The 22,062-nt window shown below is 43.1% G+C and overlaps 2 protein-coding genes across 8 annotated transcripts in view; one reads left to right on the top strand and one right to left on the bottom strand.

The window, feature by feature from the left end:
- Positions 1-19,980, bottom strand: part of LOC124004648 (sialic acid-binding Ig-like lectin 12) — a 29,999-nt gene extending 10,019 nt beyond the window's left edge. The window contains exons 1-7 of one of the 6 annotated variants that reach the window (XM_046313314.1): positions 19,769-19,980; positions 2,484-2,635; positions 1,927-2,304; positions 1,357-1,677; positions 853-1,110; positions 439-732; positions 151-277 (exon numbers count right to left, since the gene is read on the bottom strand). In XM_046313314.1, the coding sequence (XP_046169270.1) occupies positions 151-277; positions 439-732; positions 853-1,110; positions 1,357-1,677; positions 1,927-2,304; positions 2,484-2,544 (1,439 nt within the window). In that variant the 5' untranslated portion in view covers positions 2,545-2,635; positions 19,769-19,980. Of the gene's footprint in view, positions 1-150; positions 278-438; positions 733-852; positions 1,111-1,356; positions 1,678-1,926; positions 2,305-2,483; positions 2,636-4,548; positions 4,743-6,443; positions 6,584-19,768 lie in introns of those variants that run through there. The other 5 variants (XM_046313313.1, XM_046313312.1, XM_046313311.1 and 2 more) reach the window with 5 other exon arrangements.
- LOC124004651 (sialic acid-binding Ig-like lectin 9) lies at positions 7,780-21,756 on the top strand. 2 transcript variants are annotated; one of them, XR_006833498.1, is made up of 5 exons: positions 7,780-8,494; positions 8,772-9,101; positions 9,204-9,492; positions 11,141-11,252; positions 20,275-21,756. XR_006833498.1 is itself a non-coding variant. In XM_046313320.1 (5 exons), the coding sequence occupies exons 1-4, from the start codon at positions 7,966-7,968 to the stop codon at positions 9,326-9,328; spliced, it is 861 nt and encodes a 286-aa protein (XP_046169276.1). In that variant the 5' UTR covers positions 7,780-7,965; the 3' UTR covers positions 9,329-9,492; positions 11,141-11,252. The 2 variants fall into 2 exon arrangements, 1 of the variants encoding a protein (XP_046169276.1); XM_046313320.1 differs by lacking the exon at positions 20,275-21,756 and having other exon boundaries at positions 7,780-8,032; positions 8,156-8,494.
- The last annotated feature ends 306 nt before the right edge of the window (positions 21,757-22,062 follow it).

Genomic DNA, 22,062 nt, shown 5'->3' with positions numbered 1-22,062 from the left:
GCCCATTACATTATGGTGCAAGGCGTTGGTGCATTTGACAACGTATCTGATTCTCTTGATAGTAAATCTGAATTTCTAAAGACAATCTGAAATGTATTTTTAAAAACAACAATCAGTTAACACTGTACATCAGTAATAGAATGCATGTACCTTTTACATTTCCCTTTCAAACACAGGAAGATACAACAGATGGTGGCTGAGAGGGCTGCACCAACCACAAATGCAGTAATCATTTTGAGGTCCGACAGCAAAGCTATAATGCCTTCCAATTCCTTCTCTAAAAAGAGAACAACAACTCTGAATGAGAAGGGGCTCACAATCCTTCATAATATGAATTTCCCTAAGCCTAAATGTACAGAACATCCTCAATATTACAAACATTGGGTGGGAATGGGAAGCTGTGACTCTCTAGCCAAGTAACTTGACATACATATTTACCTCTTTGCTTTTCTTGGCTCTTATTTTGTGTGACCTGCAGCTTCTCTCTCACTACACCCACCACATTGCTGCTGACACACTCCACAGTGGTGTTGTTGTGGTGTCCAACAGGCAGACTGATGGTGCTGTTCACTGAGGAACTCAACACTGACGTAGTGAGGCTGCACCTCACTGTGTTGAGCTCCAGCAGGTGCCACACTATGAGGGGTGAGGGAACCCCCTGACTGACACACACACAGGTCATGACCTCTGCCTGGTCCACACACCCAGAGCCAGGAAGAATCACAGGAAGGTCTGAAAAAAGACAGTGAAGAGAGAGATATGAGTGATAGATTGATGCTAAAACATGCCAGAGTAATTCCAGATCATAAAATATGACATGAGTTTGTATATTACAGTCAGGTTAGTACTTACACATCACAGTGACAACAGTGGAAGCTGTCATAGTCCTGTTGAGGTGTTGAACTGTACACACATACTCCCCAGCATGTTCTCTTGTCACATTGCAGATGGTGAGAGTGGCATTTTCAGTGTAATTCTGAAGTGGGGCACTTGTCCCCTTCATACTCCAAGTGATATCAGATGGAGGGTAACTGTCAACACTGCAGGTCAGATCCAGGGTACCATCCTCCTTCACCATTTCATTTCCAGTTATTTGGGGCTCTTTCACATCTTTAAGTGCAAAGAGTTTCTAATTGTACAGATGTATTTTTAAACATACACTAAATTCAGACTATGTTGGTTGAGGGACTAATAACAATGGATCATGATTAAAAAGGGGAAAAGTCAAAGCCATGACATAACTGCAGGTGGAGTCTTCATACTGTATCATTTGCTTATTATCAAGGTTATTCTTAGGTTTCAAAGATTCTCTGGAATAAGGTGTTTAATGTCAAATGTAGGATAAGGGGTACTCACATGTCACATTCAAAGTTACTGTCTCTTCAATTTGATATTTTTTCTGGAAGGTTACTTGACACGTAACCATCATGTTGTGGTGTTCAGCTGAGGGGGTAAAGGTCAACGTTGAGAAGTGGGTTGTTGTCACAGTGGTCAGGTCCTCTCTCTCCTGTATGGTGATGTTGTCTCTGAGCTCAGTGATGTTGTCTCCTGTTCCTCTCCATGTCCATGTGATGTTAGGAGGAGTTCCAGAGCAGATCCCCGGGGCGATGCAGGTCAGAGTAGCTGGTTCTCCCTCTGTCAGAGGAGGAGTCAACACTGAGGGCTTCTGGGTCAGAGCTGGAGGCAGGAAATACAAACACAGTAGTGAATTTTACAAAACAGCAGTGACACATAATCAGCCATAGGAGAGCAGGAGGAGAGCAGCATGCATGTGATGACTCTGAATGGGAGTTTCCCCAGTAATGTCTTCTTATGATAGGACTTTATGATAAGGGAGACCTGAGGGGGAACTTGGCAAGTGTGTACTGTATACAATTAACTACAATAATAGGTTGTCCCTGTAACTGGTAATAATAGTCATAGTACCGCTCACTGTGATGTTCACTTTCTTTGGGTATGTATATGAACTTGGAAGTCTGAATTGATACTCTCCAGCATCATTCTCTCTGATGTCGTTGATGATCACACTACAGTTATTCTTTGTCAGATCAGTCTCCAGTAGAGACACTCTCTGTTTATAACCCTCCTGAGCTTTAGAGGGTTCTTTGGAGTGGAAAATTATGATTTTATCCTTATCACATTTGTCCTTTGTTGGGCACTTGAACCATACTGCAGGGGTAGGCTTGGTGTTATGAGGGTGAGTGAAAGTACATGAAATAACAGCACATAGTCCCTTCTCTGCTGTTATTTCTGCTGGACTGAAGGTGATGGTCCAGGGTGATGCCTTTGGTGTTGCTGCCAGTTCTGATGGAGGGAAATTAATACAGTCATGAGTAATACAGAAAGCACTTGGATACTACTTCACTTGTTCGTAGACATGTTTTATGAGATAGTGTCTACTGAGATATTTGCCATACCACTACTACTACCACATCTACTAATGACTATCACATTAACATTAGTTGTGATAAAAGGGACCTTACTATCACATGTGGCTCTCTCTGTCAGAGAGAGAAGTAGAGCTGCCGAGATGAGGACCCACATCCTGTTTCCACTGCCTTGATGAATCAATCACAGTACCGGGGTCTCTTTCCTCTTTCTCTTCTTGTCACTGTCTCTGTCTGTGTCTTCTGGTCTGGAGCACAAGTGTGAAATAGAATATGAAATGGTGTTGTGATAATAACAACATATAGCAATACACATCCGATATTAACGTTTCATTACATCTTTATGAGTGCTACAGTGTCATTCATAACAACCGTCTTAGCATGTTTATTCAACTGAGGCGTATTTTGCTGTAATGCCTAGAGAGTATGTCAAAGAACAATGTGCGGTCACAGTCCCTATGAGCGTCTTCTTCATAATGCATTCCAAGCACCTTTATAAGTCCTTATGAGTAACTCCCTATAAAACATTATAATGCCCAACATAAGCTTATATGACTGCTCAAAAATATCTTAAACTGCATCGATAAATCTTTATGAATAAGCTACAGTTGAAGTCGGAAGTTTACACACACTTAGGTTGGAGTCATTAAAACTCGTTTTTCAACCACTCCACAAATTTCTTGTTAAACAAACTATAGTTTTGGCAAGTCGGTTAGGACATCTACTTTGTGCATGACACATGTAGTCTTTCCAACAACTGTTTCCAGACAGATTATTTTACTTACTTCACCGTATCACTATTCCACCGGGGCAGCGTTTACATACACTAAGTTGACTGGGCCTTTAAACAGCTTGGAAAATTCCAGAAAATGATGTCATGGCTTTAGAAGCTTCTGATAGGCTGATTGATTCAATTTGAGTCAATTGGAGGTGTACCTGTGGATGTATTTTCAGGGCTACCTTCAAACTTAGTGCCTCTTTGCTTGACATCATGGGAAAATCAAAAGAAATCAGCCAAGACCTCCAAAAGTCTGGTTCATCCTTGGGAGCAATTTCCAAACGCCTGAAGATACCACCTTCATCTGTACAAACAATAGTACGCAAGTATAAACACCATGGGACCACGCAGCCGTCATACCGCTCAGGAAGGATATACGTTTTGTCTCCAAGAGATGAATGTGCTTTGATGCAAAAAGTGCAAATCAATTCCAGAACCACAGCAAATGAGCTTGTGAAGATGCTGGAGGAAACAGGTACAAAAGTATCTATATCCACAGTAAAACGAGTCCTATATCGACATAACCTGAAAGGCTGCTGCTGCTCCAAGGAAGAAGCCACTGCTCCAAAACTGCCATAAAAGTTTGCAGTTTGCAATTGCACATGGGGACAAAGATTGTACTTTTGGATAAATGTCTTCTAGTCTAATGAAACAAAAATAGAACTGTTTGGCCATAATGACCATCGTTATGTTTGGAGGGAAAGGGGGAGGCTTGCAAGCTGAAGAACATCATCCCAAGCGTGAAGCACGGGGGTGGCAGCATCATGTTGTGGAGGTGCTTTGCTGCAAGGGGACTGGTGCACTTCACAAAATAGATGGCATCATGAGGTAGGAAAATTATGTGGTTATATTGAAGCAACATCTCAAGACATCAGTCAGGAAGTTAAAGCTTGGTCGCAAACAGGGCTTCAAAACGGACAATGATCCCAAGCATACTTCCAAAGTTGTGGCAAAATGGCTTAAGGACAACAAAGTCAAGGTATTGGAGTGGCCATCACAAAGCCCTGACCTCAATCCTATTGAAAACTTGTGGGCAGAACTGAGAAAGCATGTGCGAGCATGGAGGCCTTCAAACCTGACTCAGTTACATCAGCTCAGTCAGGAGAAATGGGCCAAAATTCACCCAACTTATTGTGGGAAGCTTGTGGAAGGCTACCCAAAATGTTTGACCCAAGTTAAGTAAACCTCAGACATCAACTGTATATAAAGCCTTATGAAGCAATGCGATGTAATGCCCTAAATGATTAATAGAAAATTACCATTACATTAAGTAGTCATAATCAAGTTTTAACAGTCATTCAATGTAACAAAACAAAAATATATAATGGTTGAATAGCTTGTCTTTCGATCCATGCAGAAAGTTAGACTGAATCAGCACATTACCTCTCTGTGTGCTCTCTCCTCCTGTTGATCAGGAGCCCTGTGTCTCTCTGATGGGTGTGAACTGTCACTTCATGTCCCCATTCTGTTACTCTCTCTAACTTGGTGCTGCAATCCAGGAAGTCCCTCTGTACTGTATACCGCCCATCCATACTGTATATAGACCATAATCAGCCAACCCATCAAACCAACTTGGTTGACATTTAAGTCATTAGGCAGACATTCTTATCCAGAGAAACTTACAGTAGTGAGTCAATGCATTTAAAAAAACTTTTTCCTGTATTGGTCCCCCGTGGGAATCAAACCCACAACCCAGGCTTTGCAAGCACCGTACTCAAACAACTGAGCCACAGACTGCGATCGCAACACACACTGCAATACTCATGCCTTTTGTATTTACATGCAGTTTTATTTTACCATAAGAAAGATTTATACAAGAAAATGTGTCCATATTTCAAGATTGGCTGTTTGTAACAAGTACATGTGAATAATATTTAAAATGCCTTGCATTGGATAGAGATACACTTGCAATATTCTCTCTCTTTTTTAACCCTCTGTGGTCTGATAGATGAAGTCATTTCCCCAATACGCAAGATCTGCTGAGAAAAGGGTGCTTCCCTTTATATGAGTTAAAAACACATTTCGCTGACATATTCTTCATTAACTCACAAGCATGCTGAATGCATTTATTATGAGCGACAGGTAGCCTACAGTTTAAAAGCGTTGAGACAGTAACTGAAAAGTTGCTGGTTTGATTAACCAAGCAGCCAAAGTGGAAAAATATGCGAAATAGGGTATAATGTAGAAGACATATTTTGGTTGAATGCATTCAGTTCCACAACTGACTATGAATTCCGTTCATTATTAACATTAGAGGCTACTGGTTTGTACTCAATATACACTGCATGACCGGTTTGGGCCGTTGTAAAACTGTTTCCACAAAGTTGGATGCACAGAATCATCTAGAATGTCATTGTATGCTGTAGCGTTAAACTTTCACTTCACTGGAGCTAAGGGGCATGGACCGCACCATGAAAACAGCCCGAGGCCATTATTTGTCCTCCACCAAACTTTACAGTTGGCACAATGCATTGGGGCAGGTAGCATTCTACTGGCATCTGCCAAACCCAGATATATCCGTCGGACTACCAGATGGTGAAGCATGATTCATCACTCCAAATAAAGCGTTTCCTCTGCTTCAGAGTCCAATGGTGGAGAGTTTTACGCCACTCCAGCCGACTCTTGGCATTGCGCATGGTGATCTTAGGCTTGTGTGCGGCTGCTTGACCATGGAAACCCATTTCATGAAGCTCCCGATGAACAGTTCTTGTGTTGACGCTGCTTCCAGAGGCAGTTTGGAACTCGGTAGTGAGTGTTGCATCTGAGGACAGACAATTTTTAAGCGCTACACGCCTAACAATTTGCGGCTGAGCCATTGTTGCTCCTAGACATTTCCGCTTCACAATAACAGCACGTATAGTTGACAGGGCAGCTCGAGCAGGGCAGAAATTTGACGAACTGACTTGTTGGAAATATGACACCCTATGATGGTGCCACGTTGAAAGTCACTCAGCTCTTCAGTAAGGCCCTTCTGCTGCCAATGTTTGTCTATGGAGACAAACATAGACAAACATGACTGTGTGTTCGATTTTTCCATTTGTCAGAAACAGGTGTGGCTGAAATAACTGAATCCACTCATTTGAAGGAGTTTCGACATACTTTTGCTTATTCAAAATCAGCAGCAAATTCGATTGTTTTTCTTCCACAATCATTCACTTATACATTTATATCAGAACCACATTTGAAGAGTGATGATTCCTCTTTCACAGTTGCATTATTTTTTAAACGTTAAAAAAAACATTTGACCATTACTGCAATTCCTCTAAAAACAATATTACCGTAAAAGCCATTATGCCTTCTTGGTCTTCAACTCAGTTTCCCATGACATTTGTATTGTATTTTAACCAGACATGTTAGTGCATCTTCACAGAGTTTGACCAACCCTTACAACACTCTGTGGGCCCTAGTTAAGTTCCTCTTCACACTTTGAGACTGAGTTAAAGTGCTAAAGTTTTGCTATATTTGTTAGGTGGGGTTTAACTTCTCCTAAATACTTCCGTTTAAACTCTACACCATGTTCCCTGAAATATATGTGTTTCTGCTGTTGAAAAAGGGCGTAAAGTACAGGTCTCCTGAGCAGGCCTCATGCTGCAGCAGGGACATTATAGCAAACTGTCTTTACAATACCTGCTATCGTGACTTTTATAAGGGATTCTAGATATGGCTTCATTTGGGCTGAATTCTGGTGGCATGAGCCTCAACCTGGTGGCTACTCCTGCAAATGCCTTCCAAAGTCTCTCATCAGTATGCACCAAACTACAGATACTCACACAGTTGGTACCTAAACTAAAAGCCTTGTAGAGTTGTTCTAGCCATTGTAAGTCATAGTCAAACTGAATGGAATTGAAAGGAAATTTAGGGTAATTCTAAAGTGGGTTTTACAACTAAGTAAAACATACTCAACTGCATTTGGCACAATCGTTGTGATAAAACGGGGATTTTCTGCACGAATATAATTACATAAGCGTTGGAAGCCTGCAGTGGCTGTTTGAACTCTTTATTGTATCACAAAAATATCAGCTATCACAACCATGGTGTCAAATGCGTCGTACATCAGTTGTACAACCTACGTGTATATGGGGGCCAAATATATCTATTGAGTCAGATATTAGTGAACTATTAGTAAAGATCAACCAGCAGCATAAAATATTGAAGTTGTATATGCTCTACCAATGACTTTTGGTTTGAATTTGGTTGTTTTTGTAATACATTGAGATGCACTAAAAATGCATTCCCAGGATAAAACAACTGACCAATGTGAACCATATGCACAGTTATTTTAATCTGAAATATGAACTGCATTCATGCATAGGTTCAAAGACTAAACAAACCAAGGGCCTGAATGTTAATGCAGTATTTTAGGTTACTATGCTGACTTTAGTATATTCTACAACTGTTCCTAATTGTACTGACATTAACACAGTGTTGTACTGTGCAACAGTTTATATTGTTTCAACACAAAATTATGGTGTGAAATGGGGGAACTAAAGATAGATACTGACTCGACTCTGGCCTCTACAGATATTTTTACATTTCCCTCAGCCAGAAATGACAGAAAATATTTAGATATCTCCACCGAACAGAGAGAGCTAAGTCAGACAGACAGAGGGCTGGTACACAGTAGGGAGTGGTAAGTTGATTTATAACAATATAAACAAGTCATTAAGTCAGCATATTATGAAGTGATGAATCATTTGTGCATTTGGTTAGCTGTTTATGGAAATAAATTGTATACTCTCTATTACAGCATAGATTTGTATCTCATAAATCCTGATTTCTTATGTCTTGTGCTAAAAGAAGATGCTGGTTGAGATCTGCACCGTGGCTATCTGCTGGGTCATAACAGCAAGCTGTAGTCAGTGCATAGGTACAGTATAATGCTCTACGACTTGACAAAAGAGTATAGTAACATGTTTTGGAATAAGATTACTCTCTTTGTAAGCTTTGGCGAGTCAATTGTTAAATGTATTACTATACTGGACATTTTTAGAGCCTCGTGAGACAGGTACAAACTTCTCCATCACAGTGACCCAAGACGTTACAGTAGAGGCTGGACGGTGCATTCCTATAGCATGTAAATTCACATACCCAGGCAATATTACTGAATACGTACGAAGAGTCTGGTTCAAAGGAGATGCACTTACACCTGTATTTGAAAAAGATGCAGAGGTGTGCGGTGTTGATTGGCAGTTCCTGAGAGGTCCTGAAAGGTCTTGCAGCTTTTTCCTCGAAGACCAACAAGAAGGAGAAAAGGAGTATAGATTCAAGTTAACATGGGGAGATGATCAAATGTATGTTTTTCCTGAGAGGGTACGAGTCTCAGTGTCTGGTACGTAAGAAACTATGTCAACAATATACTACTTTCATTCTCTTAAATCGCACTACAGATTATAATGAGTATTACAGTATTGGTCTTTGCCTGATGAAAATATCACCTTATGTGTCCAAGTGAGAATAAATGTAGCCTACACACTCTGAATTCTAATAATGTTAAATTGCAGCATATTTTGTCACTGATTCAGAACCTCACATCACAGCATAATCTGAATTAAAATGCTTGAAAAATGAATGGTCAAAGTGATCAAACTTTGCCAAATTCTGTTTAGCTCTAACCCAGAAGAAGCCCACTGTGGAGACACCCCCTCTCACAGAGGGAGAGAGGGCCACACTGACCTGCAAAGTATATTCACTCAAACTAAATGACCTCTGCCCGCAAAGACTAGAAGAAGATTTTGTTGGAATAGACTGGAGAGGGACAGAGAACTTAGGCATGTATTGGGGGAGAATGGAGCCATCAACAGCAGAAAATGTATTCAGTGTGGCTGAGTTGTCTTTCACTCCTAAATCCGAACATCACAACATCAACCTCACATGTATGGGCATCTACAAGAAGGCCAACATTACTGTGGAGAAAACGGTGACTTTAACAGTAAAATGTACATTCACCTTTCAGAGCATTCCCTCATTATCAAAATACGTTACAGTACTTACTCTTCAAGTCTCTGTTAGATAAACAAGTATTTATTTGTCTTCCCTAGACCGTCCCAAGTTCCTGAATGGCTCGGTGTGTGTGGTCCAGGCAGAGGTCCTGACCTGTGTGTGTGTCAGTCAGGGGGGTTCCCTTACCAGTGATTGCTTGGCCAATGGTAGGGGTCTATATTAGTTACAGTGTCATCGTCTCCAGGAGTGCCCAAACCGTGAACAGCACCATCACCATGTCTGCCTCAGAATACAAGAACAGCAGCGTGGAGTGTGTCAGCAGAAATGTAATTGGCCAGATCGAGATGGAATTCCCCATACTACACCAAGCCGAAGGGAGCCTGACACGTAAGTTCTTCAGTTGAACATTCTATGTATGTATAGGACTAGTGTTACATTTTACAATTTGAGTGAAGATGAATCACCAATTCATTTATGCTCAAATTCAGCTCAAATCACACCGACAAAGACGATGACATTTTCATCGTGCAAAAGTTGTGTCAAGTGCAAAATTCAGCATTCATCTCATTATAATGTGGCAGTGTGACTTAATTTTGAACTTTTCTTCAACAATGTTTGTAATAAATAGGCGACTACTCATTATATGCTGTTTATACTCAGTTTACTCAGAGTTGAAAAAACTATAGTTTCATGATCACCTCTTTATAAAGCACATTGTTTCATGGTTCGGGCTAGGCCCTTTAGTTCCAGTGAAAGGAAATCTTAACGCTACAGCATACAATGACATTCTAGACGATTCTGTGCTTCCAACTTTGTTGCAAGTTTGGGGAAGGCCCTTTCCTGTTTCAGCATGACAATGCCCCAGTGTACAAAGCGAAGTCCATACAGAAATGATTTGTTGAGATCGGTGTGGAAGAACTTGACTGGCCTGCACTGAGCCCTGACCTCAACCCCATCGAACATCTTTGGGATGAATTGGAACACCGATTGCGAACCAAGCCTAATCACCCAACATCAGTGCTCGACCTCACGAATGGTCTTGTGGCTGAATGGAAGTATGTCCCCGTAGCAATGTTACAACATGAAGTGGAAAGCCTTCCCAGAAGTGGAAGCTGTTGTGGAGGCTATCATAGCAGCAAATGGGGGACCAACTCCATGATTTTGGAATGAGATGTTTGACAAGCAGGTGTCCACTTACTTCTGGTAATGTAGTGTATGTCAGATACCACATTTCCATCCACAATTTTTATGATAGTAAAGTCATACCGGATTTTTTTAAAGTATGACATCTGTGATGGAAACAGGAAGTTTCGATACAATTTTATAAATGCAGACAGATCATTTGTTCGTTCGACATGGTGGGATATCTATGCGAGAAATGGCAGTGGAAACGCCTTTATGCGCAAATATTGAAATAACCACCATAATATCGAAGTATAAAGTTGGACTCAAGCAAATTATATGGTGTGTGGTCCTCCACTACGATTCAGGAAACCATGCAGTTTATTAGGCTACAAATGAAATCAATGATGAACTTCACAGGGTGGTGCACGGTTATCCTGATGCTACTTTGAAATAAATATCGAGGGTCTTATTCTAATGACATGATCGTTGCTTGACTTGCCTATTGACGAAGATTAAATATTCTCGCTCCTATCCATAATAATTTCAACATGTAGACTAGCCAACCAGCACAGCCTTCCCGCACTCTATATGTGAGCTGTTAGTCTTTATGCATGTGCCAAAATCAGATTAGGCACATTTGCTATTTACCGCAACAGTTTTTTTGACAAAACTATCGCTAAAGTTATTAGGTAAATGACAACTTAAGTGAAAAACAACATTTTGTGTGGACTGCGTCATCACACACGGATTATATCTGAAACAAGTTCGTTTGCACATTTGATTCTGCATGAAAATCTGTCGCCAATTGGATGGAAACCTAACTAGTGGAGTAAAGAGTAAAAAGTGGAATAGTGTTGGATCAATTAAACAAAGTGTTTTTGTACCAATGAATTTGTATCACTTCTCATAGATATCCCTGGGTCAGAGAAGAGGGATGTTGCAGTCTTTCCCTGGATAATCGTTGGCTTGTCCCTCAGCCTTAATGTGGCCCTCCTTGTCTATCTGACCAGCGCTTGTAAATGGTAAGAAAACATTACAATCCCACAGTTTCATACATGAGGACATACGCCATAAATTCAGGTGGCATAAAATGCTTATCATTGTTATACTGAGCTTTTTTTAATCAAAAAGTTAAGCAAGGTACGACTGTCTGAGCGAGGTAAATTCAGCGTTTGTCATGTTTTGTCATTTATTATCTTGTCTTGTCCCTGTGCTTCCCATTCTATTCGTTTCCCTCTGCTGGTCTTATTAGGTTCTTTCCCTCTTTCTATCCCTCTCTCTCCCCCTCCCTCTCTCACTCTCTCGCTCTCTCTTCTCTCTATCGTTCCGTTCCTGCTCCCAGCTGTTCCTATTCCCCTAATCTATCATTTAGTCTTCCCACACCTGTTCCCGATCCTTTCCCCTGATTAGAGTCCCTATTTCTTCCTCTGTGTTCCGTTCCTGTCCTGTCGGTTCCTTGTCTAGAATTCACCGTGCTGTGTTTGTGTATCGCCCTGTCGTGTCGTGTTTTCCTCAGATGCTGCGTGGTGAGCAGGTGTCTGAGTCTGTCTGGTTCAAGTGCCTTCCCGAGGCAACCTGCTGTTCACCTGCTGTTCAAGATCGAGTCTCCAGTTTGTCCTCGTCATTTCGAGTGAAAGTTGTGTTTTTTGTTTGTATTTACTTTACTGGATTAAAGACTCTGTTTTCGCCAAGTCGCTTTTGGGTCCTCTTTCACCTGCATGACAGAAGGAACCGACCAAGGAATGGACCCAGCGACTTCAGACGCTCGTTACACTGCCGTCGAGATCCAAGGAGCCATGCTCGGCAGACACGAGCAGGAATTGTCTGCTGCTCGCCATGCCGTGGAGAACCTGGCCGCTCAGGTTTCCGACCTCTCTGGACAGTTCCAGAGTCTACGTCTCGTGCCACCTGTTACATCCTGGCCTGCCGAGCCTCCAGAACCTAGGGTTAATAACCCACCTTGCTACTCCGGGCAGCCCACTGAGTGCCGCTCCTTTCTCACGCAGTGTGAGATTGTGTTCTCTCTCCAACCCAACACATACTCTAGAGAGAGAGCTCGGGTTGCTTACGTCATTTCACTCCTTACTGGCCGGGCTCGAGAATGGGGCACAGCTATCTGGGAGGCAAGGGCTGATTGCTCTAACAGGTTCCAGAACTTTAAAGAGGAGATGATTCGGGTTTTTGACCGTTCAGTTTTTGGTAGGGAGGCTTCTAGGGTCCTGGCTTCCTTATGCCAAGGTGAACGGTCCATAACGGATTATTCTATTGAGTTTCGCACTCTTGCTGCCTCTAGTGAGTGGAACGAGCCGGCGCTGCTCGCTCGTTTTCTGGAGGGACTCCACGCAGTGGTTAAGGATGAGATTCTCTCCCGGGAGGTTCCTTCAGATGTGGACTCTTTGATTGCTCTCGCCATCCGCATAGAACGACGGGTAGATCTTCGTCACCGGGCTCGTGGAAGAGAGCTCGCATCAACGGTGTTTCCCTGCTCCGCATCGCAACCATCTCCCTCCTCTGGCTCAGAGTCTGAGCCCATGCAGCTGGGAGGGATTCGCATCTCGACTAAGGAGAGGGAACGGAGGATCACCAACCGCCTGTGCCTCTATTGCGGGGTTGCTGGACATTTTGTTAATTCATGTCCAGTAAAAGCCAGAGCTCATCTGTAAGCGGAGGGCTACAGGTGAGCGCAACTACTCAAGTCTCTCCATCAAGATCCTGTACTACTTTGTCGGTCCATCTACGCTGGACCGGTTCGGGTGCTACATGTAGTGCCTTGATAGACTCTGGGGCTGAGGGTTGTTTCATGGACGAAGCATGGGTTCGGAAACATGACATTCCTTTCAGAGAGTTAGAGAAGCCTACGCCCATGTTCGCCTTAGATGGTAGTCATCTTCCCAGTATCAGATTTGAGACACTACCTTTAACCCTCACAGTATCTGGTAACCACAGTGAGACTATTTCTTTTTTGATTTTTCGTTCACCGTTTACACCTGTTGTTTTGGGTCATCCCTGGCTAGTATGTCATAATCCTTCTATTAATTGGTCTAGTAATTCTATCCTATCCTGGAACGTTTCTTGTCATGTGAAGTGTTTAATGTCTGCCATCCCTCCCGTTTCTTCTGTCCCTACTTCTCAGGAGGAACCTGGCGATTTGACAGGAGTGCCGGAGGAATATCATGATCTGCGCACGGTCTTCAGTCGGTCCCGAGCCAACTCCCTTCCTCCTCACCGGTCGTATGATTGTAGTATTGATCTCCTTCCGGGGACCACTCCTCCTCGGGGTAGACTATACTCTCTGTCGGCTCCCGAACGTAAGGCTCTCGAGGATTATTTGTCTGTGTCTCTTGACGCCGGTACCATAGTGCCTTCTTCCTCTCCGGCCGGGGCGGGGTTCTTTTTGTTAAGAAGAAGGACGGTACTCTGCGCCCCTGCGTGGATTATCGAGGGCTGAATGACATAACGGTTAAGAATCGTTATCCGCTTCCCCTTATGTCATCAGCCTTCGAGATTCTGCAGGGAGCCAGGTGCTTTACTAAGTTGGACCTTCGTAACGCTTACCATCTCGTGCGCATCAGAGAGGGGGACGAGTGGAAAACGGCGTTTAACACTCCGTTAGGGCATTTTGAGTACCGGGTTCTGCCGTTTGGTCTCGCCAATGCGCCAGCTGTTTTTCAGGCATTAGTTAATGATGTTCTGAGAGACATGCTGAACATCTTTGTTTTTGTCTATCTTGACGATATCCTGATTTTTTCTCCGTCACTCGAGATTCATGTTCAGCACGTTCGACGTGTTCTACAGCGCCTTTTAGAGAATTGTCTCTACGTAAAGTCTGAGAAGTGCTCTTTTCATGTCTCCTCCGTTACTTTTCTCGGTTCCGTTATTTCCGCTGAAGGCATTCAGATGGATTCCGCTAAGGTCCAAGCTGTCAGTGATTGGCCCGTTCCAAGGTCACGTGTCGAGTTGCAGCGCTTTTTAGGTTTCGCTAATTTCTATCGGCGTTTCATTCGTAATTTCGGTCAAGTTGCTGCCCCTCTCACAGCTCTTACTTCTGTCAAGACGTGTTTTAAGTGGTCCGGTTCCGCCCAGGGAGCTTTTGATCTTCTAAAAGAACGTTTTACGTCCGCTCCTATCCTCGTTACTCCTGACGTCACTAGACAATTCATTGTCGAGGTTGACGCTTCAGAGGTAGGCGTGGGAGCCATTCTATCCCAGCGCTTCCAGTCTGACGATAAGGTTCATCCTTGCGCTTATTTTTCTCATCGCCTGTCGCCATCTGAGCGCAACTATGATGTGGGTAACCGTGAACTGCTCGCCATCCGCTTAGCCCTAGGCGAATGGCGACAGTGGTTGGAGGGGGCGACCGTTCCTTTTGTCGTTTGGACAGACCATAAGAACCTTGAGTACATCCGTTCTGCCAAACGACTTAATGCCCGTCAAGCTCGTTGGGCGTTGTTTTTCGCTCGTTTCGAGTTTGTGATTTCTTACCGTCCGGGTAGCAAGAACACCAAGCCTGATGCCTTATCCCGTCTGTTTAGTTCTTCTGTGGCTTCTACTGATCCCGAGGGGATTCTTCCTTATGGGCGTGTTGTCGGGTTAACAGTCTGGGGAATTGAAAGACAGGTTAAGCAAGCACTCACGCACACTGCGTCGCCGCGCGCTTGTCCTAGTAACCTCCTTTTCGTTCCTGTTTCCACTCGTCTGGCTGTTCTTCAGTGGGCTCACTCTGCCAAGTTAGCTGGTCATCCCGGTGTTCGAGGCACTCTTGCGTCTATTCGCCAGCGCTTTTGGTGGCCGACTCAGGAGCGTGACACGCGCCGTTTCGTGGCTGCTTGTTCGGACTGCGCGCAGACTAAGTCGGGTAACTCTCCTCCTGCCGGTCGTCTCAGACCGCTCCCCATTCCTTCTCGACCATGGTCTCACATCGCCCTAGACTTCATTACCGGTCTGCCTTTGTCTGCGGGGAAGACTGTGATTCTTACGGTTGTCGATAGGTTCTCTAAGGCGGCACATTGCATTCCCCTCGCTAAACTTCCTTCCGCTAAGGAGACGGCACAAATCATTATCGAGAATGTATTCAGAATTCATGGCCTCCCGTTAGACGCCGTTTCAGACAGAGGCCCGCAATTCACGTCACAGTTTTGGAGGGAGTTCTGTCGTTTGATTGGTGCGTCCGTCAGTCTCTCTTCCGGGTTTCATCCCCAGTCTAACGGTCAAGCAGAGAGGGCCAATCAGACGATTGGTCGCACTACGCAGCCTTTCTTTCAGAAACCCTGCGTCTTGGGCAGAACAGCTCCCCTGGGCAGAATACGCTCACAATTCGCTTCCTTCGTCTGCTACCGGGTTATCTCCGTTTCAGAGTAGTCTGGGTTACCAGCCTCCTCTGTTCTCATCCCAGCTTGCCGAGTCCAGCGTTCCCTCCGCTCAAGCGTTTGTCCAACGTTGTGAGCGCACCTGGAGGAGGGTGAGGTCTGCACTTTGCCGTTACAGGGCACAGACTGTGAGAGCCGCCAATAAACGCAGGATTAAGAGTCCAAGGTATTGTTGCGGCCAGAGAGTGTGGCTTTCCACTCGCAACCTTCCTCTTACGACAGCTTCTCGTAAGTTGACTCCGCGGTTCATTGGTCCGTTCCGTGTCTCCCAGGTCGTCAATCCTGTCGCTGTGCGACTGCTTCTTCCGCGACATCTTCGTCGCGTCCATCCTGTCTTCCATGTCTCCTGTGTCAAGCCCTTTCTTCGCACCCCCGTTCGTCTTCCCTCCCCCCTCCCGTCCTTGTCGAGAGCGCACCTATTTACAAGGTACATAAGATCATGGACATGCGTTCTCGGGGACGGGGTCACCAATACTTAGTGGATTGGGAGGGTTACGGTCCTGAGGAGAGGAGTTGGGTTCCGTCTCGGGACGTGCTGGACCGTTCACTCATTGATGATTTCCTCCGTTGCCGCCAGGATTCCTCCTCGAGTGCGCCAGGAGGCGCTCGGTGAGTGGGGGGTACTGTCATGTTTTGTCATTTATTATCTTGTCTTGTCCCTGTGCTTCCCATTCTATTCGTTTCCCTCTGCTGGTCTTATTAGGTTCTTTCCCTCTTTCTATCCCTCTCTCTCCCCCTCCCTCTCTCACTCTCTCGCTCTCTCTTCTCTCTATCGTTCCGTTCCTGCTCCCAGCTGTTCCTATTCCCCTAATCTATCATTTAGTCTTCCCACACCTGTTCCCGATCCTTTCCCCTGATTAGAGTCCCTATTTCTTCCTTTGTGTTCCGTTCCTGTCCTGTCGGTTCCTTGTCTAGAATTCACCGTGCTGTGTTTGTGTATCGCCCTGTCGTGTCGTGTTTTCCTCAGATGCTGCGTGGTGAGCAGGTGTCTGAGTCTGTCTGGTTCAAGTGCCTTCCCGAGGCAACCTGCTGTTCACCTGCTGTTCAAGATCGAGTCTCCAGTTTGTCCTCGTCATTTCGAGTGAAAGTTGTGTTTTTTGTTTGTATTTACTTTACTGGATTAAAGACTCTGTTTTCGCCAAGTCGCTTTTGGGTCCTCTTTCACCTGCATGACAGCGTTGGAAAATGTACCCAAATCTCATACTTGAGTAAAAGTAAAGATAACTTCATAGAACATGACTCAAGTAAAGTACAACTTGAGTAAAAGTCTAAAAGTATTTGGTTTTAAATATACTTAAGTGTCAAAAGTAAAAGCCCTCTCGAGTGGCGCAGTGGTCTAAGGCACTGAATCGCAGTATTAGTTGTGCCACTAGAGATTCTGCGTTCAAGCGCAGGCACTGGCACAGCTGGCTGTGACCGGGAGACCCATGGGGCGGCGCACAACTGGGCCAGCGTCGTCCGGGTTAGGGGTTTGGCCGGCTGGGATGTCCTTGTCCCAACACGCACTAGTGATTCCTTTGGTGGACCAGGTGCAGTGCACGCTGACACAGTAGCCAGGTGTACGGTGTTTCCTCTGACACATTGGTGCGGCTGGCTTCGGGGTTAAGTTGGCATTGTGTCAAGAAGCAGTGCAGCTTGTTATGTTTTGGAGGATGCACGGTTCTTGACCTTCACCTGAGTCTGTACTTTTGGATAGCACAATTGGATAGCACAAAAAAGGGTTCAAAAATCTATATTTAAAGTACAAACACATCTAAAATTCATTATATTAAGCAAACCAGGCCGCACAATTGTCTTGTTTTCTTTATTTACGGATAGCCAGGGTCACACTCCAACACTCAGACATAATTTACAAACAAAGCATTTGTGTTTTAGTGAGTCTGCCAGATCAGTGGCAGTAGGGATGACCAGAGATGTTCTCTTGATATGTGTGCGAATTTAACCATTTTCTGTCCTGCTAAGCATTCAAAATGTAACTAGTCCTTTTGGTGGTCAGGGAAAATGTATGGAGTAAAAGTACATAATTTCCTTTAGGAATGTAGTGAAGTAAAAGTAAAAGTTGTCAAAAATATGAACACTAAAGTAAAGTACAGATACCCCCAAAAAGTACTTAAGTAGTACTTTAAAGTATTTTTTACTTCGGTGCTCTAGACCACTGGGTAAATTATAATCAAGGAAAACTTATTAGCTCTGTTTGGCTAACTGATAGTTGCAACTAGAGAACACCTAACCTCTCTAACCGCCTAGCGGAGAGTTGCCAGTTCTAATGCCTGGTCCGATTGGAAAAGTCTGGTGGAAAGTCAACTAGCAACCTGAGGGTTGCTGGTATCAAATCCTTGATGCCATTGCCTGCGGTTGTGCCCTTGAAAATCGCCACAAAACAACAGCTCCCCAAAACAACAGCCCCCGTACAGTTCCAGCTAAGCAGACTAACGTTATATAGCTAATTAATTTGCTAGCTATCATACAGTAGGTGTATATTAAGCACCCACAAGCTACCGATGGGTGAAAACACAATCATCGCGGGGCGAACGAGTGACAAATTTCCGGACAAGGGTGGTCCATTTAAAAATCATCCCTTCATCCCTCGCCCCTTTTTCCCTGCAAGTGTATACTCGTCAGACGTCATAATACATCATTAGAAGTGTCAACTTAATTTGAAGGCTGAGAGGATAGGATTTGTCTTTTAAGTGTTCGGACTACAGGCCATATCCCCTCAGCCCTCCAATTACACTTACAGGGCAAGGGGCGAGGAAGGAAGGAATGATTCTTAAAAACTTCTTGGTGCACCCATCCCTTTAGCGGAATCATTTTCGTCAACATCCGCTGAATCTCAGAGCTCCAAATTCAAATTAAATTACTAAAAATATAAAATGTTAATGAAATGACAAGTGCAATATAGCAAAACACAGCTTAGCTTGTTGTTAATCCACCTGGCGTTTCAGTTTTCAATAAAGCTTTTCAGCGAAAGCATACCAAGTGTTTATGTAAGGACATCTCTCTCAGTAGACAAAATATTACAAACAGCTAGCAGCCAAGGTCACAAAAGTCAGAAAAGCAATAAATGAAATCGCTTACCTTTGATGATCTTCGGATGTTTGCACTCACGAGACTCCCAGTTACACAATAAATGTTCCTTTTGTTCCATAAAGATTATCTTTATATCCAAAATACCTCCATTTGGTTGGTGCGTTCAGAAATCCACAGGCTCGAGCGGTCACGACATCGCAGACGAAAATTCCAAATAGTATCCGTAATGTTCGTAGAAACATGTTAAAGTTTTTTATAATCAATCCTCAGGTTGTTTTTACATTTTTCATTTGTTTTATATAACCGATAATATATCAACCGGGACTGTAGCTTCTACAATAGGAGAGAGAGAGAAAATGGCTGCTCCAAGCTGTTGCGCATGCAAAACGCTGCTGGCACCCAGCCATCCCCTTACGCGATGTGATCTTTCTCGCTCATTTTCCAAAATAAAAGCCTGAAACTATGTCTAAACACTGTTCACACCATGGGGAAGCCATAGGAAAAGGAATCTGGTTGATATCCCTTTAAATGGAGCGAAGGCAAGCTATGGAACAGAGAGCTTTCAGGAAAAACAACACGTCCGGGTTGGATTTTCCTCAGGTTTTCGCCTGCAATATCAGTTCTGTTATACTCACATTAATTTGACGGTTTTGGAAACTTTAGAGTGTTTAGAGTGTTTTTAGAGTGTTTTCTATCCTAATCTGACAATTATATGCACATTCTAGATTCTTGGCCTGAGAAATAGGCAGTTTCATTTGGTTATGTTTTTCATCCAAACATCAAAATACTGCCCCCTACACTCAAGAGGTTTAAATGGGCCGCCCTAGCCCGTAAATTCATCACTCATTCATTCCAAGATTACTGCCACCGGTAGCTTGTGGGTGCTTTATATACACAACTGTCAATTATGATTGCATGTGTACTTACATGAACTATATAATCATTAATATACACCTACTGTACTAAGCTAGCAAATTAATTAGCTACCTTACATTAGCCTGCCTTGTTACTTCTGAAGAAGGAAACAATATTATTTCTGCAATTTCCAAAAGCTAACCAAACAAAAACATCATTACTTTTATGAGACGTATTTGTTCATTAGTAGCACAATTTTTAACTTATTTACATGAGTTTTTACTTACACTTGTATGTTGACTCCATATTGATGTTGAGGTTCTACGTTTTGGCTGACTTTTCTTATCGGATGTACAATCATTGGGAATTGAGTTATGGGGCGTTTCAGGCTCCGAAGTCAACATAATTGTACACTCGCAAACTCCATTAAAAACGAGGGCTGAGGGGCTGACGTTGCAAACCTCCCTTGGCTAATCATTTGGACCGATGACAAATATGGCCGCAGGGGCTGAGGGTTTAGGAGCCGAGGGCTATCTATCTCCCTTGAGTTTGAAACGCAACCCACCTCTCCAACATGTTTATGTATGTGTGTCTTTCGGAGGGGTTGGGTTAAAAGAGGAAGTCAAATTTCGGTTGGACCTTGTGTGCAACTGACCATTAAAGTGATCTTAATCTAAAATAACAGGTTGCAACATATTGTACAGTAGATGTTTCCTTTATGTTATTATTTTCAGTTCTGCACAAATTGACCCTAAAATCATCTCAGAGAACAATGTTTTTGTGACTTAAATAGCAAAAAGGGTGGACAGAAGAGAGCTAAAGAAGAAGATAGTACCTACATCTCATTGGACAAGGCAGACGTGTCTCCTGAATATGACATCATCTCCCCGAATCCCCATTGATCCTCTGCTTGTGATACACTTCTACTTTATTTTAGCGTTTGGTTCTGCTTGATTTTGCTCTTTTATTTCAATTTAAATTATTTTCTATTGCTATACTTTTTGTTGTTGTTGCTTGAGCCCTGAAAACATTTTGACGTGAATGAATTCAACCTATTTTCTGAATAATGTCTCAGGATTTATGCACAAAAAATGACTAAATTGTAACAGTTTTTCTGTAAAAGCACATACGGAAGCTACAAGTTAGTGTTATCTTCCTCATGTTCAACTATGTTAATCAAAATGGTATGCAGATAATCAAGGGACCACAGTATGGAACGCCGTTTGGGTCTTTCCGTGTCAAAAAAGATACACATCAAATAACACTATTTGACACATTGAATAAGCTTTTAATTTGACATGTAAAAAAAACAATTTAATTGTAGAATGTTGTGATGGACCGCAACTTCTGGGCTAGCAGCTAGCTTTAGCTTAGTCCCCAGCAAGAGGTGTTGTTCGCCTGTTGAAATTGAACTTCAGTTCATGACAAGAAATAGCAAGCCAGCTCCTAAACCCTGGTGCCCAAAGTTAACGTTATATACTGCCAGCTAGCTTCATGAGGCTCGACCAGACCAGGTTATGTGTTATGAAGCTAGCCACAATAAGGAGTAGGCACAATAGTGGAATTTGCGATTTGACTTCAAAATAAAAGTTCCTCTTTGAAAGTGATGCTGAAGGTAACAACTGGTGGAATCGTGCCATATTTAGATTAGATCATGTTAAACAAGGTTGGAATGTGAAGCAATGAAATGGGGTATCAGTCTACTCGGTGACACCCACAGAACACGACTGTGAAGAGTTTACTCAAATATTAGTGTTGTAGCTCTTATTGCGGGACTGTGACTGTGTGAAATCGCCTCCCCAGTCAGCCTATTGTGTGTATTGACATTCATATTGTACTGTACAGCTTTACCTAAGGCTTGGGGATCAATGAAATAGGGTATCAGTCTACTCAATACTCAATATATTTTTTCCCAACGTCCTCCTCAGAGTCCTCCTTATCAGACTCCAAAACATCCACGTGGTATTGTTTTTCCTCTGGAATAGTGTTCAATATACATAGCTTGACAATAAATGTGTCTCAGTTCAGTTGTTTCAGAGTCCAGCAATAAGAGCTACAGTACGACGATAATGTTCTCTGGGTGTCCTGAGTAGACTGAGACCCCATGTCATTGATCCACAATCTATAGGTAAAGCTGTACTGTGAAATAACTATTTAATTCACTTTTATTTAACCGGGTAGGCCAGTTGAGAACAAGTTCTCATTTACAACTGCGACCTGGCCAAGATAAAGCAAAGCAGTGCGACAAAAACAACAACAGAGAGTTACACATAAACAAACGCACAGTCAATAACACAAAAGAAAGAAAACTAGAAAAAGTTATGTACAGTGTGTGCAAATGTAAAAAGAATTATACAAATATATATGAAATATATATATATGAAGAAAACTGATATATACAAGGGACAGGACAAGACAATCAAAACAGACATCCCCACTACTACACCACCTTAGTTTAGTATGCCCCCAATGCAATTCTAAAGCACAGTCCATCCAGTGTGATTTCAACAGATTTGTGTCAAACTAACAAATTATTGTCTTTTGTTGATTTTATATAACAACATTCCAACCCCGTTTGGCA

This window comes from Oncorhynchus gorbuscha, linkage group LG19 (genome assembly GCF_021184085.1).
Source record: "Oncorhynchus gorbuscha isolate QuinsamMale2020 ecotype Even-year linkage group LG19, OgorEven_v1.0, whole genome shotgun sequence".
Taxonomy (NCBI): Eukaryota; Metazoa; Chordata; class Actinopteri; order Salmoniformes; family Salmonidae; genus Oncorhynchus; species Oncorhynchus gorbuscha.
This window is presented reverse-complemented; position numbering and strand designations above follow the sequence as displayed.